The following is a 26,861-nucleotide window of genomic DNA, read 5'->3' on the forward strand; positions in this document are numbered from 1 at the left end:
GTTTGCAGTGAATTCAACCCGGTCCACTTGACATCGGTTACAGGGTTTTTTAATGTCTCATTTTGGCTGCTGGTGTAGGTGGTGCACTTTCTTTTCCTTAAACATTAACCTACAGTAGGACTACCCCGACGTGAGTCAGACATGACGATTGATCTTTCCTTTCCTTCTCAAACTACGTTACAATTGCATGTTCATCGGCTCGATTTTCACATTTTCTCGGGGGAGAAAATCCGGAACCCCCATTTTAAAAGGACTCTAACTTCTGGGCTACAGCTCCGGATGTTTCCAATTGCTAGCGACGCTCCTGCTATACATAATACTACAATTTAAAAGTTATAGTAACATAAAAAACATCTCTGACAGTACACTTAGAACATGTATTACTATGCACACAACACAATATATATAATACTAGAATATAAGAGTTATAATAACATACAAAATGTATCTGTAGGCATACTTATAACATGTTTTACAATACACACAACCAGCTAATGTATAATCATTTGTTGAACTGTAAGAAAAGCCTGATAAATCATTTAATCACGGTTCCTAACATGTTGTGTTTGTTATGTGTGCAGGCTGAATGACTGTAAGCTGTCAGAGAGATGCTGTGAAGCTCTGGCCTCAGTTCTCAGCTCCAACTCCTCTAGTCTGAAAGAACTGGACCTGAGTACCAACGAACTGCGGGATTCAGGAGTGAAGCTGCTCTCTGCTGGACTTGGGAGTCCACACTGTATACTGGAAACTCTCAGGTCAGTTTTACTCAAAGTGCAAACAGTTACACCACAAGGTTCCATTTTAGAGGACTTTTAACTACTGCCTCCTGGTTTGAGAATTGCTCCTAAATGACGTAAGCTATATCAGACAATACCTCCGTACCTTCGATGACCACATGTATAAGAGTGCTACCATTGGACATATTACACCTTATTGTTTATGTGGGAGTTATCCAAAAGTTGCCATTGCAACTTTCCAATTATACTCACAAAATATAATAATAGTATAATAATAGTGCCTTCCCACAATCCCCTGTTAAAAGGACAGTGGTAGTTAGAAAAATAAATGAACTAAATGTTTAATTTTCAGGGAAGAACTCAACAATATTTTTTTTTTGTTGCCATGACTATCTTTGCTATGTTATCATTTTTTACATATACTGTTTGAATATATTTTATCTTCAGAATTTCAATTGGAGAGATAAAATACAGAACCCGGTTAAACAATTTAAGATGTAGAAATACAGAACAATATGTAGAAAACCAGAGAAACATAATACAATTGAATATAGAGAGATGCAGAACATAAAACAATTGAATATATAGAGATATAGAACATGAAACAAATTAATTTGTAGGAATACAGAACAACATGAAACGATTGAATATGTAGGAATACAGAGCATAAGATTATTAAATATGTAGAAATACAGAACATAAAACGTTGGAATATGTAGAGATGCAGAACCCCAGAGGGGTTTCGTGGTCGTCCTTGATTTTATAACCCGGTAAAAGTGTCTAAAGAATGGAAGGGGAAGTGGCCCTATTCTTTTAGGTTCTTTTTAATGAGCTTCAGCAATATTATGGGATTTAAATCTCAAAATAAAAGATGAATAAATGAATCAATAGTCTTAAAGAAGGAAGCATTGGGACTGATAGAGATGAAGAAATGTAGGGCGGGAAACCATTTTAAAAGCATTTACACGCCCAATCAGTCAGCGGAGCGTTCAGCGAGTTGAAGGCCCAACTTGGCTCAGCAGCCCTCTACTTCGTTAGGCCTGACTCTGTTCACATGGAGTTCAGGATCCCTACAAGGCCATCAGGCAACTGCTGAAGGAAGTTTGAATGTCCACAGTCATCTCCTTGAGCTCACTTCCCTGATCCCTGACAGCAGCGAGGAGAACCTCAGTTCTCTCAGTTCCTAACATGTTCTGTTTATTGTGTGTGAAGGCTGATTGGCTGTCATCTGTCAGAGGAATGCTGTGAAGCACTGGCCTCAGTTCTCAGCTCCAACTCCTCTAGTCTGAGAGAGCTGGACCTGAGTAACAATGATCTGAAGGATTCAGGAGTGAAGCTGCTCTCTGCTGGACTGAGGAGTCCACACTGTACACTTGAAACTCTCAGGTCAGTTTTACTCAATTTGCAAATAGTTCAATATCAGAAGACATTTAGAACAACTACTGCCCTCAGTTTGAGGATCACTCCTAAATGAAGTCTAACTTTATCAGCTTATAACTCAGAACCTTTGATGACCACATTTATTAGAGTGGTGCCATTGGTTATATTACACCTTGTTGTTTATGTGGGATGCGAAAATGAATAGTTGAAAAGTAATTCCAACATTACCATTGCAACTTTTAAATTATAAACACAAAATATAATGTAAGTGCCTTCCCGCAATCCCGTGTTAACAGGACAGTGATAGTTAAACAAATGAAGTCACAGTATTTGCATCAATCAAAAGTTATAGGTCTTCATAAACTAATTATAGTGTGGCGAGCAGGAATCACCAGGTTTAAAGCAGTTACACAATACACCACATGACCCGAGAGTTGCCTTTATTTTTGAACACACACACACACACACACACACACACACACACACACACACACACACACACACACACACACACACACACACACACACTTCCCCCGAGCCTCCCAGGATCCTTTGCAGCACCCGACACGGCGACCACTGCCGTGATCACCACAATATAATTTTCATAGGAACAACTCAACAATATATATTTGTTGTTGTCATGACTGTATAAGGTCTTAGTTATGTTATAATTTTTTACACATATTTTTAATATATATTTTATCTTCCGAATTTCAATTAAAGACATGGAAATACAGAACTAGGTCAAACAATTTAAGACATAGAAATAAAGAACAATATGTAGAAATACAGAGCAACATAATTTAATATTTAGAAATACAGAACAATATATAGAAATACGGAAAAACATGAAACCATTGAATAAGTAGAAATACAGCACCATAAAATGATTGAATACCAAAGTTTTAATAACAAATAACATGTATTACAGTACACACAACACAATATACATACTAGCATAAAAGTAATGCTATTATACAGTTTTCAGAAATTCAGGACAACTGTTATAGTATTGTTGTTAGTATCAACATTTTCACCTATATAACTGACATTCAACCCAATATCTAATGTTTAATATTTTTTTTAACTGTCAGAAAAGTTTAATCAAACATCAAATCAGAGTTCCTAACATGTTCTGTTTATGTTGTGTGAAGGCTGAATGGCTGTCGTCTGTCAGAGAGATGCTGTGAAGCTCTGGCCTCAGTTCTCACCTCCAACTCCTCTAGTCTGAGAGAGCTGGACCTGAGTAACAATGATCTGCAGGATTCAGGAGTGAAGCTGCTCTCTGCTGGACTGGAGAGTTCACTTTGCACACTGGAAACTCTCAAGTCAGTTTTAGTCAACGTGCAAACATTTACAGCACAAGGATCTATACTAGTAGATACAAAAAAAACTAAATACAATAAAGACATTTAATGTACAGATTTACGTCCATAAAAGTAACACACCCCTAAATAATACATTTTTACAATAATAACTAAACATAGTTATATTGTTGTTGCCATGATAGTATAAGTTGTATGTAATATTAGTACAGTTTACTATTTGTTATTATTCTTATTCTACTTATTCACATGTAGTCCGTTTTTTAAAAAGATTATTATTAGCATTTAAATAGAAAAAAAATGAACATTGGCAATACTTACCTTTGAATTATGGAAAATGTTAAAGACATAACTAACATGTTCTATTTATTTTCTCTGAAGGCTGAATGTCTGTCAGCTATCAGAGGGATGCTGTGAAGCTCTGGCCTCAGTTCTCAGCTCCAACTCCTCTAGCCTGAGAGAGCTGGACCTGAGTACCAATGACCTGAAGGATTCAGGAGTGAAGCTGCTCTCTGCTGGACTGGGGAGTCCACACTGTACACTGGAAACTCTCAGGTCAGGGTTAGGGTTAAATGTGTCTTTGGGTCTGTTTAATATGTAGGGAGGATCCAGGACTAGGTGGGTTATGATCTAAAAGAACAGACAACACGTGTCTAAGATCCCCAACAGATTCAGCATCATTATTCATCTGTAAGCTGGGGTCACCTTGTCAGTGGACCACAGATGGGAGGATGAGAGAACAGAGGAGGAACAGAACTTTAGAGGACGAGGATTTCAGGAGGATTTAAAAATGTTGTTAGTTTGAAGGAGAGTTTTTTATTTTTGCTGTCTTGTTAACTGCTAGTCTGTTAAATACTAGAATGTTATGTATGCTATATGTTATGTAACACTGGCCAGCTGATGAGAGGGTTAGGGGTTGCTGTCTGTATGTTATGGATGTTATATGTTATGGATGTTATATGTAATTTGTTATGTTACTCTGAGGAGTGAGTCATTAGTATAGACATGGTGATGAGGCTCTCGCTGGCCTGTGATCTTAATACAATCATTAAGCTTTTAGTTGTACTTCATATGGAATGAATACTTTATTAACCTGCTTACTTTAGTATGAACTATTCTCATCCAGATAGAATAAATAAAGTGTGTGTGTGTGTGTGTGTGTGTCTGTATGTGTGTGTGTGTGTGTGTGTGTGTGTGTGTGTGTGTGTGTGTGTGTGTGTGTGTCTGTATGTGTGTGTGTGTGTGTGTGTGTGTGTGTGTATGTGTGTGTGTGTGTGTGTGTGTGTGTGTGTGTGTGTGTGTGTAGCTTGTCTGGCTGCCTGGTCACAAAGGAAGGCTGTGCTTCTCTGGCCTCCGCTCTGAGCTCCAACTCCTCCCATCTGAGAGAGCTGGACCTGAGCTACAATCACCCAGGAGACTCAGGAGCTACGCTGCTCTCTGCTGGACTGGAGGATCCACGCTGGAGACTGGACACTCTCAGGTATGGAGAGGACAGCTCACCACTCAGGGACAAAGTCTCCTACAAGGATTCAACCCGCTGCTAGATGAAGGGGTTTGAAAAGGCAGCTGTAACTCATGTTGTGTAGAAAGTGATGAGACAGCAGATGATGAAGGTGAATCTTTCAACATGCTGCTCTCACTTTGTTTCCCCCCCAGTGTGGAGCACGGTGGAGAGTGGAGGCTGAAACCAGCTCTAAAGAAGTGTAAGTGTCTGTTTGATTCATCACAACACTCACTAACTATTGAGATGGAAAGTCCACACACACAGCATGAGGTGACGTCTGTTCATTCAGATCCTTCTGGGATAACTTAGTGGGGTAACTTGGTCAATTTTTTAACCGTTAACCTTCCATGAAACGTTTAACAAATCAACACGTTTGTAGTTGCAGAGCCTAAACAATGTTAATATTAAACCTAGAAACACAATGTTAAGCTTAAGCGGTTACAGTATTACCGTTAATTACGGCATTTCCTGCTTTTTCTGCAGAAAATATATTTTCTAATTTCCTTTATTACTTATTATCATTGGAACAATAGACATAACACCATAATAATCAGGATACTATTAATCATAATTATGTGTATTTTATATTAAAAAACACATCATAAATAATACTTTTATGTTGTTGCGATTGTAATTATTATTTTTATAATTATTATAATTATTTTTAGCATACATACATCATACATACAGCACATCATATTCATAATAACATGTTTAAAATGATACCTGTATATATACCACTATTATCTTTCGGGGTATGCTGTTTGTTATAATAATAATAATGGTGATGATTATGATGATTAATTAATAAAAAAAAATTAGCAGCCTAATCATGTCTTTCTCCCATCAGATGCCTGTGAACTCACACTGGACCCAAACACAGCCCACAGAGAACTGTCTCTGTCTGAGGACAACAGAAAGGTGACGCGGGTTGAAGTGAACCAGTCGTATCCGGATCACCCAGAGAGATTTGACTTCTGGTGGCAGGCATTGTGTAGAGAGGGTCTGACTGGCCGCTGCTACTGGGAGGTAGAGAGGGAAGGAGATGTCCGTATAGGAATGACATACAGAGGAATCTCAAGGAGGACAAAGGCTAATGACAGCGGGCTTGGATGGAACAGCAAGTCCTGGCTTCTTGTTTGTCGTGATCATTGTTACGATGCCCGTCACAACGGTGGTTCAACAACCATACCTCTCCCCCCCGCTGGCTCTAACAGAGTAGGAGTGTGTCTGGACCGGCCTGCTGGCACTCTGTCCTTCTACAGCGTGTCCCCAGGTGGAGGAGGGTCCTCAGACTCAGTGACACTCATCCACACCTTCCAGTCCACCTTCACCCAGGAGGACCTCCTCCCTGGGTTTGTGTTTAATAAGCCTGGTTCCTCAGTGTTTCTGTGTCCATTGTAGTTACACACACAAACACACATACAGAAAAATAGAAACACACACCCACTCACACACATCATTCATGAATCTATAAATAGACACACACACATACACAATGACCCATAGAAACACACACACATGGACACAAACATAAAACACACACACATCATTCATGAATCTATGAACACATACACACATACACACACGTATACAGAACTAAACACACACAGACACATATGTGCATAGACATAAACGCACAAACACCCGCACACACACATCGTTTATGAATCTATACACACACACACACACACACACACACACACACACAAACATATGTACACAAACATAAACGCACTGACACATTGTTCATTAATTTATAAACACACACACACACACACACATAAAAAAACACACACACACAGACACAAACACACACACACACATACATAAAAACACACACACACACACAGCCCCACACACGTGCACAGACATATGTACACAGACATACACACGCACTCATCGTGAGACACACAAACACACTCCAGGTCTGTGTGCAGGTGGTAAGCAGCAGCTAACATCAGTGTCTCTCTGCGGTTCCTCTCTCAGCCCTCTCTGTGTTCAGCTGGGCTGCTGAGCGTCAGATTAGAGGGGGCCGCTTGGGTCTGGGGGGTCCTCACAGTTCTGACGTTGTTGAGGACCAGCTGTTAGGGGGACGTTTGAATACCTGTGGACCCATGGACGTACCTGTAGTGCATCGGGTTGTTTAACAGCGGCTTTTGAAAGTTTCAGAATAAACCATGAAAGGAAGATCTTCCTTTGGGTTAAGCAGGTTGTACAAAGATTTACTTCATAATGTTAAATGTGTTTAAAATGTTGATTGATGATGGATAAATATAAAAACATAATTCAATATTTGTATATTATCAGACATTAATATTTTCCTAATAAAGGGCTCTGAAATGTATATTAACTTTTATAAGCCTAACACAGCAGATGTAAAATACTCATAATAAAAGTTGTTGGTGGGAAAAGCTTAGGATGTCCATGTTGTGAATGACTTTCAAATTAATATTGATTCCTTGTGTTTAGTTGGTAACAGCACAGCAACAGAACAGTTGTTAAAGATATGTGCCCCTGTTTATGATTTATATTTACTCCACTGTACTCCAAATGCTGAATTTTATTGGGCTTCTGAAAGGTTCAGCATGATAAACCATGAAAGGATTTTCCATTGGGTTAAGCAGATTGTACAAAGATTTAATTCTGAAATGTTGATTGATGGTACATTATTTTACTAATATTTTACATATTTTCAACTCTATCAAAGGAATCCGATATCAGTTTGTATTTTGCCATGCATGATATGGAACCTTATTTAAAACAGATTTAACAACATAATCATAAATGTTGAGTGTTCTATGGGAAAGGGTTAAGATGTCCATGTTCATGTTGTGAATGACTTTAAACTGAAGCTAGATTATTTGTGTTCTGTTGGGAACAACAAGTCAACATGTTCAGTTATTGAAGATACCTGTTTATGATTTTAATTTTTCATGAAGCATAACGTTAATAAACTCAGTGGATCAACTGAACGTTCTCGTGTGTTCAGATGATTCTTTCCGTTTGTTCAGTTGAAATCCTCCAAGTCTTCTGGAGACGTTTCCTCCAACACAACAGTGGAGTCACCATTCACCCCTTCATCAGTGTGGAGGGAGGATAATACCATCACACACACAACAGTGGAGTCACCATTCACCCCTTCATCAGTGTGGAGGGAGGATAATACCATCACACACACAACAGTGGAGTCTGACTTTTTTAAGCACACACGCATATATAAAAACAAAAAGTAAGTAATCTAGTGAACTATATACACACAAACGCTCACATACACACATAAACATAATACACAGATTACAGAGTTACAAGTATGTTTATTTATTTAATCTAGAAATCTCTCTGAAGTTCCTTCCTTCATGAAACATAGATAACATAACTGGCATCAGAGTTAGTGAGAAGCTTCTACTGCTAACCCTCCAACACATAACCCCATGGGAGTCCCGTGTTAAGAAGTGCAGTGTGAGAAGCTGGTGTGCGCGTGCGTGTGCGTGTGTGTGTGTGTGTGTGTGTGTGTGTGTGTGTGCGTGTGTGTGTGTGTATGTGTGCTTGAAGTGTGCCCCCTACGATTGTTGGGTCTCTGGGGGCCACTCCCCTAGAGGTGAGGTCTCTGGGGTCACCTCCCCTAGAGGTGAGGTCTCTGGGGTCACCTCCCCTAGAGGTGAGGTCTCTGGGGTCACCTCCCCTAGAGGTGAGGTCTCTGGGGTCCACTCCCCTAGAGGTGAGGTCTCTGGGGTCACCTCCCCTAGAGGTGAGGTCTCTGGGGTCACCTCCCCTAGAGGTGAGGTCTCTGGGGTCCACTCCCCTAGAGGTGAGGTCTCTGGGGTCACCTCCCCTAGAGGTGAGGTCTCTGGGGTCACCTCCCCTAGAGGTGAGGTCTCTGGGGTCCACTCCCCTAGAGGTGAGGTCTCTGGGGTCCACTCCCCTAGAGGTGAGGTCTCTGGGGTCCACTCCCCTAGAGGTGAGGTCTCTGGGGTCACCTCCCCTAGAGGTGAGGTCTCTGGGGTCCACTCCCCAGATGTCTGGATCGCCACCACTAGAGGTGAGGTCTCGGGGTCCCCCCCAGATCTCCAGCGTCCATCAGCCGGGGACCAAGTCTCGCGGTCCCCCCCCCCCCCCCCCGACCAGGCGGCTAGGTCTCTGGGTTGGGCGTGACCAGCAGGGGCACGTTGTCCCGCCTCCTACGGCCTAGGGGGGGGCGGCGGTACTGCTCGCCGTCGGCCAGCGTCTGCGGCAGCGTCTTCCTCTTGCTCTCGGGCAGCAGCAGGATGGACAGCACGGCCAGCAGCGCCAGCGAGGAGTAGACCACGTGGTGCAGGAAGTACCCGTAGTGGTTCCTCAGGTCCATGAGCGGCGAGCTGAGGCGGCCCACGCAGCCCAGCGCCAGCACCACGCCCACGCCCGTTCCCCTGGCAACACAGGACACACGGGGCACGTCAGAGCTGCCGGGGGTCTAGAGAGGCTCGGGCCGGTCCCTCCGTCAGCCAGCAGAAGGCTTTGGCCGCTGAGCAGGCGGAGCTTCAGGGTCTCCGTCAGAGGGCGGAGGTCGCCGTGCGATTGTCTGAATGTTTCATGTTTCTGTTTTGAATTCTGTCCACAGTATAGTTTGACAATGTGAAATTAACGTTGCAATGCGTAACATTTCAACAAGCTCTTAGCTTTAAACCGGCTGAGCAGATCTGTAGTCAATGCTGATCGATAGTCATTTCAATAATGTTATCAATCAAATCACATCCTATAAGTAGAGATGTTCCGATAGCATCTAGCATTGTAATTACTAGAAGCACTTTTCACAGCAACATACAGTCGGTTCACTTACTGTCAACAATTGTCTTTTTCAGAACTAGATCATTTACATTCATAATCTATAATTATAATAATACATTTGTATTGTTGCAGTTAAGCGTCCATGCATCCATGTTTTTCCGACTTGGTAGCTCGAACTCACGTAGATCAGAGATGACGCGTTTCCCACTCCGACTTTCCACTTCCGACGTTAACCCACGCAGCATAACACCGTTCAGTTTTTGATGTTCTCTTTCTGAGTAGTAAATGAGCTATTATCAGTATCGAAGAGGTTTTTTATATACTGCATTTTAGGCAGTACCGGAGGGATTTCCGATGCTGGTATCGGTATCGGAACAGCTCTACCTGTCAGGGATCCATACTGCAGAGGGCGGCGCTGGTTACCTGATGACGGTGGGCATGATCTCTGCCGTGAAGAAGATGCAGAGCGAGGCGGTGGCCTGCGAGGAGAACAGCCCCAGCACGGAGAACACCGTGATGGCCGTCTCGCTCAGATCTACAGGGACAGGAGGACAGCAGGTGGTGAGGGAGTTGAACCCGCGCCTCCTTTGTGTTATGGGCTCAAGGGCAAGAGTAATGAACAAATCGTTGTGCTTCAAAACAACAAAGATGTTTCTGGGTAAAGAACAACAGAAGTTGCAGATTATTCCTGGGGAACCAGGATCAGGACTTCTTGAAGGTTTGGTCAATTCTGTCTACAGAAGCCTAATGTGAAGAATCAAGGTTGCTGGATACAATGTGAACATCTTTCAGAATTACAAACAGCCAGTCTTGATGCCTGTTCCATCCCCAGGTGTGGGCGGGATTATCCATTAGCCATTAGCCGTTTCAAGCAGTGGGGGGGGGGGGGGGGGAGCCTCTTTTTATATATTAGGTAAAAACATATAATTGCCGAAATTGAGTGATAGGTTATGCAATAAAGAAAAAACAACGGTGGGCCTCTTCATAACTAATTTCTATATTTTTTTAATTCAATAATGTAATATTTTTTTTAATTTTTTTATTTTTTTTACAAACCATAATTTTTGGTGCCCCCCCCCCAGGTACTTGGTGCCCTACGCACTCTGCGTACTCTGCGTATAGGGAGCGGCGGGCCTGTCTACATGTTATCCTTTGCCAATACCAAACGTCCACTAAATAAATTATAATCAATTACAAATGTTATCGTGCAGGTTAGGGTCATGTTTCTGTATTCAGCCTAACAAGAGGACCTGGTATAGACTTTTAATATTATACGTCAACAAAGGGAAATCGCATCAAGTCAAGAGATATTGTTATGAATCGTGGCTCGTATTTACAGGACTGGGCCAACAGCTGGTGGGTTCACTGGCATCTGAATTAAGGCCTGAATCGTTAAATAAAACCTCAGTTTTCATTATTATCAAAGGTCAAAGTCAAATACCCTAATCGGAATACCTAAGAGGGTTAGTATGAACATGGTTATGAATGTGAAGGAACTGGAATCCAAATATAATATTAGGTAAGTGACAAGGGAAGGTCACTGCTTGACCTTCCCGGTCCTGATCAAGACCTACCTGTGAAGCTCTCGTCGTCCCGGTTCTCTCGTCTGGAGCCTCTCCTCCCGCTGAAGGAGCTCGTGCCCTCGGACCGGCCGGCCAGTAGCAGCCAGTGGGGAGACTCAGGGAACACCCCGGGGCCCCTGAGGAACTAGGACCGGGAACCTTGAAACACGGCGGGGGGGCCAGTGAGGACTTAGGGGGGGGGGGGGGGGGTTAGGAAAAGGATTAGGAAATAAAGTTGCTCATGCATAAGTTTTTTGTAGTTTTGTTTTTGAAATGTTCAATCTCAACTGTAATGTCAATTCACTAACAATATCCTGTATCTTGTACATGGGTTTGTTTGTAGAATGATTGAAATGTCAATCTCAAGTGCAATGCAAATTGCAACCTCACTCACACATACAAAGTAAATTATTATCTTGGCAATTTTTATTTGTAGAAGTATATGACTGTTTGTGGGGTTTACCCTAACTACTTGTTTTGCTAGTTATATTGATATTGATTTGATCTTAAAAAACAGTGCTGATTTTCCTGGCATTTTGGCAAAGACAGGTGTTATCTGAAACCTTATTCTCTTTTGGGTTTGATTGTGACAATCAGTTTGTGTAGTGCTACACTTTGTGTGTTCTCTGCTTTCCATTTTCATTTTGGGGTAAAGAAGTGTATGCAGGGTTTGAAAAAATTCAGTCTGTAAAAATCTTTTCTCTGTTCTCTTTTAAAGATTGGATGAGGTGGGCCCCATACATATCTTCACCTTGGGCCCCCAATTTGCTAAATCCGCCACTGTCTACGTTCACCCCTTCATCACTGTGGAGGGAGGATATTAACACACACACACACACACACACAACAGTGTAGTCTCCACTCACCCCTTCATCAGTGTAAAAGGAGGATATTAGCACACACACACAACAGTGTAGTCTGACTTGTTTAACCACACGCATATTATGTGTGTGTGGTTAAACAAGTCAGACTATAATATAATAATACCATATTGCTTACTTTTATATTATAAAAGTATGTAATATGGTCACAAACACACACACACACATACACACAAAAATTAAGTAATCTGGTGAACTATACAAACACACACTCACATACACACATAAAAATACGCACACACACATTACAGAGTTCCAATTATCATTATTTATTTAATCTAGAAATCTCTCTCTTCCTTCATCAAACATAGATAATATAACTGGCATCAGAGTTAGGAAATGCTTCTACTGCTAACCCTCCAACGTGTTTCAGGACATGGGTTTAACTTATCTAAATCACATACAGTTCAAGTTATGCGAGGGCGCATCTTCAGTGAGGATTGATTCAACACCAGTGAGACACCAGTAAGACACCAGTGGGACACCAGTGGGACACCAGTGAGACACCATGGGCACCAGTGAGACACCAGTAAGACACCAGTGAGACACCAGTGGGACACCAGTGAGACGTTCTGCCATTCTTCCAGAACAAAGGACTGAGGCCTCCTCAGTGCTGCCCCTACTGGCCGGACCTCCACACTGCAGTCATGTCCAGTAGATAGATGATAGCCCAGAGCAGCGGGCCGCGCCCTCATTATCACCGCACCCCTGATCCTCACCCCCTGAGAGGGCTCCTAAACACTGGGCCTTCTCTTTAGTCCTGGGGGGTTCTCCCTCACAGCAGAGGGCTGGGCCTTCTCTTGAGTCCTGGGGGGTTCTCCCTCACAGCAGAGGGCTGGGCCTTCTCTTGAGCCCTGGGGGGCCCTCCCTCACAGCAGAGGGCTGGGCCTTCTCTTGAGTCCTGGGGGGCTCTTCCTCACAGCAGAGGGCTGGGCCTTCTCTTGAGCCCTGGGGGGCCCTCCCTCACAGCAGGGGGGCTTTAGACCCCGGGGCCGGCTGACCTCTGTTCAGGATGGTGAGGGCCACCGGGCCCCACAGGAATAATAACTTAATTCAACCTTCCTTACGTTTGACAACTAGGATTCCCTGAGGAAAGTAAATTACCATTTTAGAAATGAGAGCGTGACCTCTAATTTGTCCTAAAGGGTGGGGGTGTGTTTACTGGAAAAGGCCCCCTGTGTGTAATGCTCCGTATTTGTTTGCACACCAAGTGCAAGTGCAGCATTACTTTATACCCTAGAAGTCATTCTTTAGTTTCACTCTTCAGCCCTCAGTGTGGGCATCAGCACTGGGACCTGGTGGTTTATTGACCTTGCTCTGTCTCATCTTATCACCAGCGTTGGGGACGTTACTTAAAATAAGCAATCATAGTTACTCACTACTTGTTCCCATAAGAAACTTTGCTAGCAACTGATTTACTCCAGTGCGTAAATATCGACGGTGCAACCGATGCACAGCACCGGGGCCCAGACGGCGTCAGGGGCCCATGGAGGAAGAAAAATATGAAAAATCGCCTTGGGCGGCATATGTGTCGGGGGCGCCCTCTGGTGGCGCCCTTAATTAATTAACTTAATGATACGAAACCCTCACCGTAGTAAGCAGGACGACAAGTAACTAATTACCAGGGAATTTCACTATTTTTGTCCTGTAAAAAGTTGCTATATGTTAAAGAATTAGGCTTTTCCTGAGCAGTTTTCACAGCTCAGTTAAAATGAGTAGAACAACAGACAGCAAGAGGTTTATCCTGCCCTTCAAGTATTATCTTTGTAACAAAAGTAAACAGTTAAACAATATGAAGTATGTTTAACTCTATAGCAAATTAAATCAAACTCTCACAACCTTGAAAATGCCAACTTTTCATCGGATTGCTCAGGACTTCTGCTGCTTCATCGAATCTGTTAGGTGTGTGAGTGTGTGTGTGTGTGTGTGTGTGTGTGTGTGTGTGTGCGTGTGTGTGTGTGTGTGTGTGCGTGCGTGTGTGAGTGTGGCGCACGTCTAAAAACACTGGCTCCGATTGGCTACCATGAAACATGACTGCCCTAGCCAATCATGATCGCTGTTAACCCACCCTGTGTCCTCACTAGCAGTTTGTGTGCGGAGTCACACCATGGGTGCGGTCTTATTACGCAGTTTATTCAATCAGTTCATTGTAACAAACCGCATTTAACGTTCAGTAACGGTAACGGCGTCGTAACGAATGAAACAGTAATAAATTAGATTACCCTGTTACTGAAAAAATAACGGCGTTATCTAACTGGTGTGCGTCTACGTTGACTTAAGTTTCATTATGACTAGTTTCTCAATTCACAAACGATGTGACGCAGTTAGCTGTGGTTGGAAGCTCTTCCTCAGTTGATTTGTCTGCACCGAGGAGCCCAGTAGCTCAAACTTTACTCTCAGAACCTTTAGTACCGTGTTAATGTTCTGTCTTGCTTCTCTTTATTCCTCCTTTCCTTGCTTTTGTGCTTCTATACTACACGGACACCACACGTTTCATCACGGAGAAGATAAGGTACCGTTTCCTGAATTCATGTTTTCTTCAGATGACTGGTGGTACTATATTCGGTTTGTGGTCTACTTCAGCAACATTTTACTTGTCGAAGCCAGACACCTTTTAACTTTCACAAGCTTGTCCATATTGTTGCAAGTGAAGGAGCTGTCAGCTACCCTACAACACATATCGGGGGACCGTTTCTAGGCAGTGGCTATTTTCATAACATCATTCCGATGTCCGTGCGTCAGGCGATTGCGCACTTTCGATTTATTAATATGCATCACGGAAAAGTCCTGCTCACATAAATATGTTTTCCCAAACATACAACGTATTTTACCTGCAAAGGCCGTTAGCATTGGGTACTGTGGTGGCAAGGATTGATAGATTCGATTGCAACAGATGCGTAGTTATCCTTCAACGGTGCGCAGCACTGCAGTTCTATCAGTTCCATTTGGATCGCCCTCGGAAGGATCAATCGTGAATGGAGAGCGAAAAGGTGCAAAGTCCCTTTCCAGTTCAGTAAAAACCGTGAATCGATTGTCAAACTCATGCTTGAGTCCGTAAAGCAGGTTTCAGTACTTTTCCATACTCTGATGATTGACAGGCTGCGCTTTTAGACAGGGGGAGTGGGCTGCATTGTGCTTGGAGAGCTGCGTCTTCCATAATGCCAGTTTACTTTGAAAAGCACGAACACTATCATAATACTCTGTTGCGAGTTTGTTGCGGCCCTGCATAGTAGCATTCAACACGTTGAGGCTACATTTACATGATGACGGTCTGAACAGAAGACGCAAAAGTGGCGTCGCGTCTTCACTTTTTATTCCGCGTTTAGATGAGCGTTTTCGGGAGGAAATCTGCGTGCATACGGTGACGCAAAAGTGTGGAATTCGATTGGGTATGCATGTCAGGCGGCTAGGTGGTGCTGTGATACACTATCACACAACACCGGTATTTGTGAGCGCATGCGTAGAATCTTCCTTCTTCTCTTAACTGCGCCGCGAAAACCAAAACATAATTACAGATCCTTCTCTGTTCAGTAATACTATCTGTACATATCCTGTACATTTCGTGGAAAGACTCCTGTAAGTTTATTAGAGCTGCCAGAGCAGCTTGACGGTCCGACGCATGGAAATAATCCTACATGTTTGTTTATTTCCCTGTAGTGGCGCATGTGACGTAAACGCGTACGCGACGTGAGCAGATCTGAGCAGAGTTTTGCGTCTTGGCAGTGTAGACGGAAACGCTACGGTGGAGCGTATGCAAGTTTTCCACTCTGAAGGGGGAATCAGATTTTTGCGTTTTTAAGACCCAAAAACGCCGTCACCGTCTAAACCAGGGCTGCCCAATTTGAATATTATTTATTGGTGCACTTCCATTCCTGACCCTAGAATAACATTGTGATACATTGATGGTAGGGTGGCGCTGTTGAGCTCCTATCCTGTTCAGCCGCCTCCCACATTTTTGACTAAATATACTGAACATTTTTAATTTTGGCCCACGAGCCTCCCCACGATTATATTTTGGCCCTCCACTGGGAAGAATTTGGGCCCCCCTGGTCTAAACGAGAGGCACTCCCGATCAAATATTTTGTCGTTTTTACCCGCAAGCGTCCTCGCGTAAACTGGGCCACAGGTGTTCCTAATGTCCCGCTGAGGGCGTCATATTACGTAGCGCCGGGCCTGGCGACAAGTCTACCGTGAGCACTACCGGAGCTGCTGCAGCTGAGGCGGGCAGCAGTAACAGACCAACTGACGGATTCCGCCAAAAACAAACAAACATTTTATCAAAATTTGATTAAAATGAATTTAATATATTTATTTAAAATATTCTCCCCTTATCACCCGCGGCCCGGATGTGACATACAGTCGGGCCGTAACCCTGGTAGTCTAGGTCCTGGGGAAGATTTGTATGCGCTTCATTTAGCGGAGAATATCTCAAATGTTATAGACTAATATTACCCCACTGAACAATGTGTGATGTGTGCCAAAATCTCTATCCGGGACGAAAGTCCTGAAAATGACCACTATAGGTGACACTTTTATCACAATACAGGTGAATGGGACTTTTTTTTTCCTTTATAGATATCCTAATCAATTTTTACCAGATTAATCTTCAACTTAATAGAAATACTTTTTGTATTACACTTTGTCTCAAAAATAAATAAAATATGCAAATTAGGCAATCTCTCATTAAATATGCGTACATATAAACTCTTGAAGCTACAGATTTTCTTAGGTGATCACAATGTTTACAGTGTAAGAATTCTGGGTTGATAGTTCTAATTGTGTCTCCAGGGTGGATGCTGTGTGTGTGTTTGGGGTGGGGTTATAAATACAATTGTATGCAAACACAGGACTTTTTTCAAAGAAAGAAAACAAGCATTTTATTGATATACAGACATTTTATATCCAACCTTGCTAATATCATAAGAACGTTAACTTAAAGTGAAAACTACAAAGCAGCAGGTTAATTCCCTGTGTTGCAAGGTAACACGTCAAGTCCAGGTACTGATGGAATCCAGGTAAGGCGATGATGATGAGAGCTCATTCAGTGATAGTATTGGAGAATACGCTTGTTACTGTGTTTTACTGGGACCACTTTATCCAGGACGGCAACTCCGGTCAGAGAGTAGACGCATACACAGGGAACAGTTCTGGTTGTTTATATTGTTTCAATATTGCGGTGACATCAAGGAATTCCAAGGAATCAAGCAATGGATGAACGATGAATAATGATTGAATGAATGATTGAATGAATGAATGGTTTTTCTGTAAGACAGAATAAGAAATAGACAAATACTTATTACAATATCTACCTAAACATCGGGCCTAACACCCCATAAATGCTATATAAACATAACAAATACACACGTTAGCACAGCGCAATATAACAGCCGATAATGGCGCCAGTACAACGTGCTTTACGTGCTTTACAACGTGCTTTTTTTAATACGTGCTACAGTACAATGTTACTCACTCTTCACGAACGCATTCTTTATCGTGGTGTGCTATGCGGTCGCGCGCAACAAGCTCTGACGTAGCCCCGTACACCACGTGACTATAGGACCCCACGGCGCTATCTGGGCTGTCCCAAATGCCTGAACAGAAATAACGATATATATATACGCATTATATACGTAATACAATAAACGAACTAATGGAACTAAGGGAATTTACAACAGATAGGATTTTTACAACTATTGCCTCCCTTGCATTTGCAGTACTTGCAGCAACGGATACCAGCTACCCGACAGGGACATCCATTCTTGTGTGCACATTTGGCACATGAGCAGGGATCTGGCAACCCTTCAGGTTTTGAGATTACAATCTCAGGGACTAATAAACTGCCCTTTCTTATAAAACCATAAGCATCTGCATTTAAGATTGAGGTGGCGTCTGTAAATGGTGCTTGGACCAAAAGCTGCTGTTGATAATAGGCTCTTTGTATATGATTTCCTGCATTAGTTGAGGTGCAAGCAGTTCTCTCAAAGTCCATCTTGAGGACATTACTATCGAACGCAGCAATGCGCAGGTCGTCAAATGTCTCCATGTCTGTTGATGGTTTGAGACATTTGACCAAGAATCTTTCAGCCATTTGTATTGCACTCTCTGTTAGCTGTGGACAGTTGAAATTGAGAATCAGAGAAGAGTTGTCTGGTTTGCGGACAGTGTTCAGAGCTGCAAGTTTAGTTGAAATTTTGCTAGTTGTATCACACCCAGTCAGCGCATGTATTGCTGGGAGGCACTGTGTGAGCTCGTCTCCCAGTGCTTTGCAGATATCATGAAGTGGTAATATTGATCTTTTCACTCCTGAGTTACGGATAAGCCAGAGCTCTTGGAGGCCAAGACTTCTCCAATTGACTGTTATGTGGTATAATAGGCACACAAAGACATCTGTGTCACCCGATGACAGTGTCAGTGATGTAGATCCTGTGCGGTGACTTAAAATGTCCTGCACATGGAACATCATCCTGTCATCAGCTTCCTCGTGTGTGCAGTTGAGCCGAGGGAATGGAGTAGCACTCGCTGCTGACACAATCCATGCCTGTGGTGATATACCAAGGTATAGTGTTTTGGTGCCTTTGTAATTGGTGGTCAGCCACTCAACATAGAATGCCTGAAAAGCAGTTTTGCTAATGGAAGATGACCAAAAGTTCTCTAATACCACTGGAACATGTTGGTTTGGTGATACCACATCAAGGACAACCATGTTTTTTGATTTTCCTCTTCTCTCCCTCTCTCCATGTTTGATGCTGTCCTCTCGGTAAGTGTCGAAAACTACATGGATCTCATCACAGTCGCCTCCAGCTTTGGTGACCATAAATGTCAAAGCATTAGCAAAGTCGTGGAATGTCTTGATGGGTGGATCAAGTTTCTTTAAGGAGACCTTTCTCACCAATGCCATGAAGTCGATAATGATGGCGTGTGTTTGCGGGGGGGTAACTGGACCTTTTATGTCTATTTGTGGACACAACTTCAACAGCTCAGTTCCAAGTTGTGATTTGGCACTCTTCCTCAAGTAACCGTCTTTGTCAACCAAGAAGAATGCAGAGTTGGTGATCTCATGCTGGAGTAGCTCCTCAACTGTGAATCCCCGGTGACACCCGTACTCAATAAACATGAGAGCTTTGATTGTCTCATCTTTGATGTCTGCTTTGGAAGCCAAGTTCAAGGTGGTCTTTGGCAAAGTAAACTTGACTTTACTAATAGTCAAGTGTATCGATATCGACTTATTTCTGAGTCGATCATCGGTAAATTTAGCACAAGTAGCACTGCCCTCTGTGATGCAGCACAACAACTTGTCGACATTTACCTTGGTCACAATTTCTCCAGCGAGAACATTCTTAAGCATGCCCTGGTCTCTTAAAGGACTGCATACATTGAGGAGATATTCCTCTATGTCTTGCACCATCTTAACTACTTTAGTTGTAGTGCTCGGGTTGAAGTCATGATGAAGCAAGAGTTCTCCTCCAACATCATCCCTCATCTCAAGGAGATCAACATACTGGTCCTTTTTATGCTTGATGATTCTCCAAAGAGCTACTGCTTCCTTCTTCCTGGTGACCCCAATTATCCCTCCACTCACTTTGGCAGGCCGGTTGTAACACTGCTCTAGTGCCTGGTCAAATGGCACTCCTCTACCTTTCTTGGTGGTGTTCACAACAAATCCACCATGTATGTATGAGTCATAGAGAAGTGGGAACTTCTCCTTCAGTTGATAGCAGTCTTGCAGGAATAATGGTGTCCATCGACAATAGTTTGTTCTCCCAAAAAAGAAGAACAGTGAAGTTGCCCTCTCTATTGCACTGAGGTAGAGAATCCAGTGTCCAGAGCGCAGAGAGTTGGTCAGATCCCTCAATATTGGGAACAAGTCAGAAACATATGTGCTCCAGTAATTAAAGGACTGGGACTGCAATGCCTGTTCGTTAAGGTAGACTTGAAAGGCTGCATTGATGATGTTAGAAAGCTCCTTTTTGGTGTTCCACTCTTCATTTGAAGGCTCTTGGGACTTCCAGTTGACCTGCAGTGCCTCTATCTCTGTTTTTCTGTCAGGGTATTTGGAGAGGAATGCTTCCAAGATCATGGATGTGAGGACCTCGTGTATCATTGAATGGGCAGTGCGGGCCCTAGCATAGTGAGAACCAGAGATCACGGTCTTAATGACATCAGTACCGTAGCACTCTGTTTCAACTAGAACATCAAAAATTCCAGAGTATTCCAGGTATGTACCAAGACAGGCCAACACAATTTTCTCCATATGAAACCCACCTAGACCAGGGAATATATTATTAAACTGGCCTGGTTTCATAAGTTGGATTTCCTTGGCAATACGGTACACACCTTCGTCGGCCCACAAACCACCATAGGCATCTCCCTTCTGTTTAAGCACATCCTGAAAGTTAATCATTGTGGTGAAGATTGCATCAAATGTTGTTGCGGGATAAGGAAGGATGGGGGTAAGAATTTTGGTGGTAGGATGAAAGTTGGCATTCACAGTTGCGCTTCTCAGAGCTGTAAATCCTGGGACACTGTCACTGACATGTGTAACTTTTTTGGAGAAGCGATTGGCCATCCACAAAAAATAGTCTGAATTTATTGACTTGGTGGACTCGGTTGCTTTAGCATAGCCGTCAGTTGTTGTGGAAGAGGGGTCTCTCGACATATCTAAGACTTCTGATGCTTCAATGGTGGAGCTCTTTGTGTTTGGAGTAGGCTCTGATACCTTATAGTCAAGGTGTATCTCCCCGCGCTCTTTCACTGGCCCCATCCTGATAATCTTTTGGCAAAGGACTTTAGACCTAAGCTTTACTGTGGTCCGGCTCTGAGTATCAACGGACCTTGCAGAGATCTCAATTTCCGCTGATGGTTTCTCTACACTGATTGGAACATTTTGGAAGATAACAAGGATGGTATCATGTGTGGAGCCTGTTCCTGCCAGGGTGCTTTCATTGTGGTCAAAGTTATCCATTGCCCCATTCAATGGGCTTGTTGCTTCTAGGACAGCAGGGAGAGGTACTCTGTTGTTACCTGCTGTAGTGATGATACGTTCAGCGAGGTCAACATCAATCCTCTTGACCGTGTTGTAACTGACACATATTCCGTGATGGTTAAGAGCAGTCACCAGCTCTTTTGATCGTGTCAGACTGTGCACTCCTTGAGCCACCATAACATGAAAAGGTGTTGGTTCCTTGCCCTCGGTAAGGATGTTATGCAGAATTTGAAAGACTACATCAGTCTTCAGGTGGTAAGTTGTTTTCCCCTTAAACATATAGGAGAAAAACTCCTGCCATCTTTGTGGTCGGTTCTTAATGAAAATGTCACTTGACAGTTGGAGGTCTTGTGGTTCACAGAAGCTCTTCTGTAGTCCAAAGCTGTATTCCTTCAACTCCTGCGCCAGCTCAGTTGCCACCTGTCTGACAGGTGAAACTCTCAGGGACTCTACCAAGACATCTGGAGAACTGTTGGTGGAAAGTACCATCTGAGATGCTCGTTTGTTACCTGGGTATGTAAAGCAGACATTGTCTCCATACAGCTCAATGATTAGCTGCTTTGCAGCTCGGTTTGACACTACTTGAGTTGAACCTTCATTGAGTCTGTCTCTGATGGAAGTCAGACTGTATGATGTTTTGCTCAAATCAAGCCCAAGAGCCAAAAATCTAGCCTTCAATGAGTTGTCCTCAGCTGTTATTGAATCCTCCTTTTCAAGATTTTTCAGGATGTCCTCAATTTTGGCATTATACTTATTAAAATACTCTTTACGGCAAGGGTCATGATATTGGATATCAGCCGCAAAAACATCATCTACCTCGCACATTACCACTGTTTGGGTGTACACATGGTCCTTGAACAACATGGCCGCGTTTAGTAATTTCTGGGCCATCGGTTTTTCACAGATTCTGAACAATTTGTGTATTTTCTTCTGTTTAACTGTTTTGCAATCTGAACCACAAAAGATACATACATTTGTAGTTACACTGGTCTTAGATATATTCCAATTTTATTATTATCTATATGAGTTGTTCTCTCACTCTCTCCAGATCTTTTGGAATTTTGTAAAATAAGGTTTCAAATATGAGTTATTGGTATGTACCAACATATCTGTTCTTTGTGAGGGATAACTTCATGATATGAAGACACTGAAACTTCATCAACTTGTCTGAGACTATTTGATCACAAGTTCTGATTTACTGGTGATGACATTTTCCCCATTTTGCAAAAAAACTAAACAAAACACTAGCAGCTAGCAGCTAGCTAGGTAACAAGCTGTAGTTAGCTAGCTACAATACACACCACATTAGATATAAAACTGATACAAATTCATTATAATTATTTAATCACACAAGATTACAACTCATATGATAATGACACATTATAAGTGTACACGCCAACACAGATAAAAAAAAAAGAGTAGATTTCCTTACTTTTCTTAATTTCACAAGTCATCTTGCTTGACAGCCATGTGCTCTGCTATGACCTCAGGTTACTATGGCTACCATGTAAACTTTTGTTGAAAAAAAAGTTGGAGGTGATGACAGCAATATTAAGAACAGTTAGGAAATGTAAGCTTTTAAAGTTTAGGTTAATTAATAACTGGCAATTCCTGTATGTTGCTAGTTGTATGTAATACGTAATAGTTGTACCTTTTTTGCCATTTTTATTTATATCGAATCAAAATGCTTACACTGTTCTTTGACCTCATAATCATGGTCATTGTGAACATTGTGATCACCTCAGAAAATCTCTAGCTTCAGGGGTTTATGTACGCATATATAATGAGATCGCCTCATTTGCATATTGTAATAATATTTTTTAAGACAAAGTGTAATACAAAAAGTATTTCTATTAAGTTGAAAATTAATCTGGTAGAAATTGATGAGGATATCTATAAAGAAAAAAAAAAGTCCCATTCACCTGTATTGTGATAATAGTGTCACCTATAGTGGTCATTTTCAGGACTTTCGTCCCGGATAGAGATTTTGGCACACATCACATGTTGTTCAGTGGGGTAATATTAGTCTATAACAGTTGAGATAGTCTCCGCTAAATGAAGCGCATACAAATCTTCCCCAGGACCTGTACTATGGCATCCCTGCTCTAGACAGAGAGAGTGAAAGTGTGTGATCTAGACATGGAGTGGGACAGAGTGTGTAGCTCTAGACAGAGAGAGTCAGTACGTCTACATGATGGTATTTCTCCATATTTTGCATCATAACATTTGACCATTCATCATTTGGTCAAATGTCATTTCCTGCAATATCATGTTCAGTGTTGCCAGATTGGGCCATTGGGCTACTTTTAATCACGGAAGGCTGAAGAAAATGGCATTGGACGGGTACATACAATTTGGGCTGGTTTTGAAAGAAACTGGCGGGATTATTATAATTCCATTTGCCTTTTCGTAAAATAATTATACAAAGAGTTTTAAGCCTGGAACCAAGCCAATCTTTCGTCAAGGTAGTCGTGACCATAAAACATTTGATTCGGGGCAAAAAAAAAAAGGATTTTTTTAAATGGTGTGAATGTTCACATTGTTTACTCCATTTAGAATCTTTTCAAATCCCTTCGCTTGATTTAAGCCATTTAACATTTCTTTACGTCTTAAACTATGTGGCTTTACTAAAACATTTTCAACCTCACTTTACACCACAGCACTCACCGCACTGTCTGCAGAAAATGCATTATCTAGTTTACTCCTCTCTGCAAACATAGACTTGGTTGTGACGTTAACAGGTTGTGAGTGCTTGCGTGTGTTTGTATGTGAGATGCAGGAGTGTGAGGCTGCGACTGCAAAGGCCGCAGTAATCAGCCCGGCGGCCCCAAAACGTTAACAGCCCACCGGGAATTCTCCTGACTCCTGATTACCACTCCGCCACTGGAGTGTGATAGAGTATGTAGCTCTAGACAGAGAGAGTGATAGAGTGTGTGTATGTCAGACAGGAGGAAGATAGGAAGTCTTCAATGCAGCCATTTAACGTTTGGTGCTCAAACAGAATCCACAGAAACAATATGTCGATATGCTTGTTTATGTTGTCCAGGTCTCCAGTCAACTATGGATGAGGAGAGAGAGGAGAGGGGTCCCACCTCTGAAACCACTCTGTCTGAGGAAAATGGCTGCCAGAGCAAAGCTAAGAGGTAAGAAGAGGATCTCTCTTGGTCTGTGACTGTTGTCCATCTCAGAGCTCAGCAGTGATATCATGACTTCATCATTAGTATGGAGTCATGTAGAGTAAAAGCTGTGTGTGTGTGTGTGTGTTGAAGAGAGCAGCAGGTGAGAGCAGGCTCCCCTGGACCCAGCTGTGTCTCCATAAAGAGTGACAGCTCTATGGAATATCGACCTGACTTTAAAGATGGACGCCCCCCCAGAGAAGAGAAGTATGAGTTTTAAACAGGCAAACAAGTAGACCGGTTGCTTACTGAACTGCTCAGCAGTGATATATCATGACTCCATCATTAGTCTAACTTAAGAGATGGAAATCAGTCTATTGAGAAGAGGTAAGGATTTGTCAGAGATTATAAAAATACATGTATCAGACATCCTTTAATCCTGGTTCTTATTTTTCTAAAAGAGTCCAGCAGGAGAGTGCAGACTCCCCTGGACCCAGCTGTGTCTCCATGAAGAGTGACTGGTCTATGGGTAATCCACCTAACCTTAAAGATAGACGCACCTCCAGTGAGGAAGGGTAAGGATTTGTCAAAGATTATAAAACTACAGCATCTATCAAACATCCTTTAATCCTGGTTCTTGTTTTTCTAAAAGAGTCCAGCAGGAGAGTGCAGACTCCCCTGGACCCAGCTGTGTCTCCATGAAGAGTGACTGGTCTATGGGTAATCCACCTGACCTTAAAGATAGACGCACCTCCAGTGAGGAAGGGTAAGGATTTGTCAAAGATTATAAAACTACAGCATCTATCAAACATCCTTTAATCCTGGTTCTTGTTTTTCTAAAAGAGTCCAGCAGGAGAGTGCACACTCCCCTGGACCCAGCTGTGTCCCCATGAAGGTCAGCGATAAACCCCCTGACCTTAAAGATGGACGCTCCTCCAGAGAGGAGAGGTAGGAGTTTTGAACAAACCAGTAGTTTTACTGACAATTCAGGAAATATTTCTGTCTTTGGGTTTGTTTAATATGTAGGGAGGATCCAAGCTAGGTGGGCTGTGATCTAAAAGAACAGACGACACGTTTCTAACATTCAGCATCATTATTCATCTGTAAGCTGGGGTCACCGTGTCAGTGGACCACAGATGGGAGGATGAGAGGCCAGAGGAGGAACAGAACTTTAGAGAACAAGGATTTCAGGAGGATTTAAATCCTTTGGTAGTTTGATGGGGAGTTGTTTATTTTTGCTGTTTTGTTAACTGCTAATCTGGTATGAATTAACAGGTTATTCTATCTGACTATTCTGCGTTAGACTTAGGGTTATCGGTTGCTGTCTGAATGTTATATGTTCTATACCTCTAAGGAGTTGTCATTACTGTAGACATGGTGATGAACAGGATTGTGATCTAAATATAATCATGAAGCGTTTAGTTTTCCTTCATATGGAATGAATACTTTATTAAAGGTTTTATCAGCGATTCAAGGCCAAAACATAAATGATCACATTCATCTGATCCGCGAGCTGCCCGCCCCATAAGCAGGCCGGCCAAAATAATGTGTCTCCGTAGGCAACCACTATCAACCACTCAAAAACAAAATAAATAGTATTCAACCAATCAGCGACAAGGGGTTGGTGTTGTGGGGTTTTGCGCTGCGTTCATGATAGATTTTACTGGATGCACGAAATACAGAATTGAGGGGCGAGCTGGCTCTGTTTGTTTAGAATCTCGCTTCAACTACCAACAGAAGTGACGTCACCAAACATCGCTGAAACAACCTTTGACCTTTTACTTTAGTATGAACTTTTCTCATCCAGGTGTGTGTGTGTGTGTGTCTGTGTTCTCTCCACAGGCCACCCCAGGAGAGGTCAAAGGTTACAAGTGCTCAGTCTGTAATGAGCAGAATTGAGCAGAATCAATCAGAGCTTATCAAGGTGTGTAAATGAAACAAAACACTTGACTTCAGCTCTAAACAGGGATGACCTAAGAGGGGGGTGGGGGTGGTTGTTCAGTAGTCTTTATATTTTACCCCTCTTTTTATTGCATGGTTCAGTCTTGCGTAGATCCAGTTTTCAGCACAGAGCTAGAGTCTTCCACTCTGCACTTACAAGCAGAACAGACGGAGAACAGACTGCCAGTAGTCATCGTTGAAGAAGAAGTCGAGGTATCAGAAACAACAAGCTGAGAGGGAGGATAAGGGCCAACAGTTGGTCACCCAGTTTATCCAAAGAAAGGTTTTTATTTATTCACCTTCCTGTGGTGCTCATTGACATGGAGCTACCTAGTGAATAACATAATCTAATATCAAATAGTTCTTCATGAAACATGAACTTCATAAATATGAATCAATAAATTAGGGAGACAGGTGGATGAACCGGGAAGTCTGTTTACTAAGGACGTTTGCAGCAGCAAGGCAGACAATCATTTTCTTCTTCTAATGGCGCATTTCCACTGGAGGGTGCGCGTCAGTTCGGTGCGGCTTGGTGGAGTAGTGAAGGTGCGGTTCGGCGCAGCTCAGTTACGGCTCGCGTTACCATCGCCGACAGTACCCTTATGGTGGGGGCTAAAGTCGGATGGCGATAGCCACGGCAGCTTTGTTAGCATCGTGACCTCATA

At 42.6% G+C, this 26,861-nt stretch overlaps 2 protein-coding genes across 3 annotated transcripts in view; one reads left to right on the forward strand and one right to left on the reverse strand.

The window, feature by feature from the left end:
* The window catches only part of LOC307088685 (uncharacterized protein), a gene marked incomplete at its 5' end in the record, with an annotated part of 41,500 nt that overhangs the window by 4,731 nt on the left and 9,908 nt on the right, over positions 1 to 26,861 (forward strand). Inside the window, 4 exons of the mRNA XM_079754637.1 lie at positions 582 to 755; positions 1,950 to 2,123; positions 3,272 to 3,445; positions 3,824 to 3,997. Coding sequence (XP_079610763.1) covers positions 582 to 755; positions 1,950 to 2,123; positions 3,272 to 3,445; positions 3,824 to 3,997 — 696 coding nt within the window. The remainder of the gene's footprint in view (positions 1 to 581; positions 756 to 1,949; positions 2,124 to 3,271; positions 3,446 to 3,823; positions 3,998 to 26,861) is intronic.
* LOC307088405 (solute carrier family 22 member 17-like) lies at positions 8,410 to 11,428 on the reverse strand. 2 transcript variants are annotated; one of them, XR_013812560.1, is made up of 4 exons: positions 11,288 to 11,428; positions 10,137 to 10,248; positions 8,927 to 9,355; positions 8,802 to 8,836 (listed from the first exon to the last, which is right to left on the reverse strand). XR_013812560.1 is itself a non-coding variant. In XM_079754295.1 (3 exons), the coding sequence occupies exons 2-3, from the start codon at positions 10,151 to 10,153 to the stop codon at positions 9,079 to 9,081; spliced, it is 294 nt and encodes a 97-aa protein (XP_079610421.1). In that variant the 5' UTR covers positions 10,154 to 10,248; positions 11,288 to 11,428; the 3' UTR covers positions 8,410 to 9,078. The 2 variants fall into 2 exon arrangements, 1 of the variants encoding a protein (XP_079610421.1); XM_079754295.1 differs by having other exon boundaries at positions 8,410 to 9,355.

Source organism: Pollachius pollachius (genome assembly GCF_949987615.1).
Source record: "Pollachius pollachius genome assembly, chromosome: 17".
NCBI classification, from domain to species: Eukaryota; Metazoa; Chordata; class Actinopteri; order Gadiformes; family Gadidae; genus Pollachius; species Pollachius pollachius.